The sequence below is a fragment of the Glycine soja genome, chromosome 4, assembly GCF_004193775.1.
Source record: "Glycine soja cultivar W05 chromosome 4, ASM419377v2, whole genome shotgun sequence".
Taxonomy (NCBI): Eukaryota; Viridiplantae; Streptophyta; class Magnoliopsida; order Fabales; family Fabaceae; genus Glycine; species Glycine soja.
In genome coordinates, this window is record NC_041005.1 from 43,712,505 (window position 1) to 43,717,594 (window position 5,090).

The 5,090-nt window shown below is 34.4% G+C and overlaps 1 protein-coding gene across 1 annotated transcript; it reads right to left on the minus strand.

Annotated features, from left to right (window-relative positions):
- Nucleotides 1–2,159: 2,159 nt before the first annotated feature.
- Nucleotides 2,160–2,858, minus strand: LOC114410843. The gene has a single exon (XM_028374761.1). It carries the CDS (start codon nucleotides 2,856–2,858, stop codon nucleotides 2,160–2,162), a length of 699 nt encoding a protein of 232 aa, XP_028230562.1.
- Nucleotides 2,859–5,090: the final 2,232 nt, after the last annotated feature.

A 5,090-nucleotide genomic window follows, 5' to 3' on the forward strand; every position in this document is an offset into this window, starting at 1 on the left:
ATTCAAATAAGGTTTTAGGGACCACCTTTGTTAGAACCCGATTTAGTATGTACGCAACTGTCTTAAGAGTCTCATTCCATATTGAATAAGGAAGTTTGGAATTGCTAAGCATACTTCTTACCATGTCTATTAATGTTCGATTTCTTCTTTTAGCCACACCATTTTGATTCGGTGAGCCAGACATGGTGTATTGGGCCACAATACCATGCTTTTGAAGAAACTTTGCAAAAGGACCATGTGCTTGTCCATTTTTAGTGTATTTGCTATAAAATTTGCCTCCTCTATCTGACCTCACAATCTTTATTTGTTTTTCACATTGTTTCTCTACTTTTGCCTTGAAAACTTCAAAGGCATACAACACTTCATATTTATTATGAAACAAGTAAAAATACATGTATCGTGAGTAATTGTCTATGAAAGAGATGAAATATTTTTTGGCTATGCGAGTCCATATCGAGACAACAAATGTCAGTATGTATGATTTCTAATATATTTGAATTTCTCTTAGCATTTTTCTTTGTCTTGTTACTTTGCTTTCCCTTTATGCAGTCCACATAATTGCTAAAATTAGTAAAGTCAAAAGTCTTAAGTACTCCATCATTCACTAGCCTTTTAATTCTTTCTATGGAGATATGTTCTAGTCTCTTATGCCATAATTTTGATGATTTTTTTATCCATGATATAAGATTTAATACCAACGTTTTCTTGCATAGCCATCAAACTATATGGAGTCTTGTTAGATAAATTAATTTTGAACAAACTGTTATTCAGCACACCATTTCTAATAATAGTAGACTTTAACAATAAATCAATTTCAAATGCGTTAAACTTTATTGAATAACCCAAAGAAACAAGTTTAGAAACAAAAATTAAATTCCTAGAAAATTTAGGAATATAAAAGACATTATTCAATTCAAAAACAAATCTAGATCCTAAATTAAGTTACATGTGCCAATAGACGCCACATGTGAACGCATCTAATTCCCAGATCAGATGAACTGTTCACCTTCATTTGGCTTGAGAAGCCCTGCATGGTATTAGAAATATGAATCGTAGATCTAGAGTCAATAAACTATGTACCAGGACAAATATAAGCTATATTAGATTCAAAACATACAAAGGAAAATTACCCTTATTTCCAAGCCAAGCGTTATGTTTATAGCAATCCTTCTTCATGTGCCCCTTTCTTCTTATAGGAAAAAACAACTAGACTCCTTCTTAATTTTGGAAATAAGAGGTATATGAGTCTTTTTCTTCCTTTCCTTTTCCCCCTTATCTAGATATCATGGTGGGAGCACCTTCACTAATCTCTGAGCAAGTTTCCCTTCCTCTTGGACACACATGGTCATAAATTCGTACAATCAGCTAGGCAGAGGCAAACTTGGCTCTGATAACAAATGATAAATTTGTACACCACAAATAACATGACATTATATTTAATTCAATTAGAATGACTAACCTCCAGCCAACCATGATTCAACAAATAAATTTGGCAACACTCAGTTTTAACTACAATGAATACTTATAGTCTTTAACACACTCACTCTAGGTGGAATGAATATTGTTTTCATATGGGTTTAAACTAAGGACTCTATGCCATAATAGATTATATTCTATCCATCATAAAAATTGATCCCACAATTTTAAGATGTAAATATACTCTCAACAACTATAATTAAAACTGAGATATTGTTACGAGATTTGATTAAATCAAGTGACCGAGACAACAAAAGGATTAAGTGAAAAAATTAGGACCATTTTAATTTAATTTCAAAATTTAGATCAAAACTAACACTAACTAATCTTTTGCCCGTGCCGACGCCCGAGCTCATACTCCTATTTCAATATTACCAACACATGTGCAAAGTTCAATAACGATGTTTATTTGTATGATAATAATGTTGACATATGTTTAGAAAAAGCAACAAAAGATGTAGGACTTGTAAGTATAACAATTTGGTAAGCATACCTGTTTATAAGTTTGCAAATACTTCTTTGTATACCACATTAATGGTAGTATTTTTTGCAATGCCTTGTTTATCATGAATAAGAATACGTAGTCCTTTTTTACTTTGCACTCGTGAAAGTGCAACATATAGTTGGCCATGACAAAATACTGGGTTTGGCAAATACAATCGAACATGTGCCAAGGACTGTCCTTAAGACTTGTTTATAGTCATTGCAAATGAAACGATGAATGAAAGCTGTCTTCTAATTAATTTGAATGGCCATGGAGAATCGGAAGGAGACATATTCATTCTTGGTATGTATGTCCTATGACCTATATTGGGTCCAGCTATTACCTCTGCTTCAACTACATTGGTTCCAAGTTTGGTGACAATTAATCGAGTTCCATTGCATAAACCATCTGCCTGGTCCAAATTTTGGAGTAGTATGATGGGAGTACCAATCTTGATTCTTAGCTTGTGATTAGGTATCCCTGATGTTTTCAAGGTGTTAAGAAACTCAGGTGTTAGTACTCCAAAAGCAGGATTGAGTAGTTCATCAGATTTGTCAACACTATCAGCACTACAATACTCTTTCTCGTCACCAGGAATCAAAGACAGGACATAGTCATTTATTTTGTCAACAACATCTTTTGTAGAGGCTAGGATAGCTCTCTTTTGCAAGAAATCTGCATTGTTGTAGTTTTGTAATAAATCTGGATACATTGCATCAACAATTGCTTGGATAGGATCCTCAAAAACCATTATAAGAAACTCATCTGGGATGGTGATTTCGCAATGTACATTGTTAGGTTGGCCAAGTTTGCCATCACCTATGTCTAGTAACCAATCAGAAAACTGTTTGAGTTCATGAGTGCTGCTATGGTTAGAAGGATTGGATTGCAAGCGCATATTTTTTGTCAATTTTAGAATTTGACAATGATCCCAAATGTATGATGCATTTAGAGATGCATGGACAATATCAGAGCGATTACCTCTTGGCACAACAGGTAATATTTGTCAAAAATCACCACAAAAAACAATAACCTTACCCCCAAAAGGTCTGTCATTGTGCATCATGTCTTTTAAGCTTTTGTCAAGTGCCTCAAAACTAAATTTATGACACATTGGAGCTTCATCCCAAATTATTAACTTTGTCCTCTGCAACAATTCAGCTAAGTCACTCCCCTGATGAATATTGCATGTTGAATTCTGTGTTGCAGGCACATGTATGGCAAACTTAGAATGTGTTGTTCTACCTCCAGGCAATAATAATGAAGCAATCCCATTGGAAGCAACAGTTAAAACAATGCCTCCATTAGAGCACACAGCAGATGATAAAGTTTTCCACATAAATGTCTTGCCAATCCCACCATATCCATAGAGAAAATAAACTCCCCTTAATTGACTTGCAACAACACGCATAATATTATCAAAAATAGAAGTCTGCTCATCTGAAATTAGTAATGTAAAAATCATAATTAATAGTAAGGATTGCTGGGAATGAATATTTTGTGAGTTAAAACTGAAATGGGGTGTACGTACCTGTCATTGAGTGATAACATCTGTTAAATTAGACAGCCAAAACTTCCTTGTCATAAGCCATTTCATTGTAGATGAGCTTATTTTGGTGTGGGTTGGCAACATAGCCTATAGGATATGGCATTGAAGGGAAATCTCGTAGACTATTCTTATTGGCTTGTAGCATGTTTTCAATTTGAGTCAAACAAAGATGCATTGTTTCTTTGTCAGTGAGTTGAATGCCTATGAATAGTAAAATAATCACATTGTTAGATTGTTTCCTATGAATGGTATATAGTTATTTAGGATTTACGAAATTACCTTGACTTGTATGATTAAATACAATATCATCTGCCATCCACCGCCAAGTTTATTGTCACACATATTCTGGTCTCTCCATTGTATTGATAAATAGCAGGTTGACAAATAACTTTCGAAGGAAGTGTGGAGTTCCCCACGTGTTAGCCTTTTGCAAAACACCAACAAATTCTTGATCACTTCCTAGGAAACCTTTTGCAAAGCATGCTTCTCTAAAAGTATGGTAGACAACATTGTCTACTGTTCTGATATCTTTGTAAGATTGTGAGCCTTTAGCAGAGGAAAGCATCATCCTCATGTAAAACAACTCTCCAGTTGAAGGGGGTACCCATATCAGCCTCCTTATTGTATTTCCTTGTTTTCTTGGCTGCCAGCATCTCTTGTGTGCAACATAAACGAATTTGGACACATATTCAGGATAAGTAAGATCCCTTTCGTCATGGTATATTTTATTTGAATGCATCCAAACTGTAAACATTGATTCTTCGATGGTACTTTTAGATAGTACTATCCCAATTTGTTGGTTGTCTGTCCACTAAACTGGCTGTTGATTTTCCAGGTGGAAATAGAGACGCTCAACTGTTGGTGCACGTCCATGCATAGGGAACGCAAAAATCTTCCAACATGCTTCAGGGGGCGAAACATACCTAGAGGATGATTAGTAAAACATAAACACATAAGAAGTAGGTCAATTAATGTAATAATAAAGGATGTGTTGTGTATAGGTCAATGTTATGCATTTAATGAACATATGGTTGATATTGTAATTTCTACCGAGTAATGTTGAAGTTGAAAGATAAAGACAAAAATGTTCTGAAATTAAATATAGTAATTTATACCCTTTTAGAGAACACCATAATATATGAGATAAAGACAAAAACACAAAAATGTGGAAGTTGAACATATAAAAAGCAAAAGAAGACTATCCAGACAATGAAAAGCATACGAAGGGTGTGTTGTGTGTAGATGAATGTTATGCATTTAAGAAGATATGTTTGACACATACCGGCAATTAAGATATTGTTTAATTTCGTCGTCAACCTGATGTTGTCTGCCATTTTGGTTCTACACATTAACAATAGATGTTGTAATTCAATCAGAACCTTTGTTGATGTACTTAAACAGGTATTTGATGGATGTGCTCTGATTGCACCATTCGACATTAAGGTGTGTCCTATATTTGAGTAGCAATTATGGACTGTATGGTACAACAAAGCGATTATCAAGTTCAATATCATGCTTCTGAACCATACGTCCGTCATTTGTTCTCCTGTATATTGGAAATCCATCTTGGTTTACAATTGT

What these genes read in the sequence shown, in the direction of transcription:
- LOC114410843 (XM_028374761.1), bottom strand. Translation starts at nt 2,858, where the DNA reads ATGCGCTTGCAATCCAATCCTTCTAACCATAGCAGCACTCATGAACTC.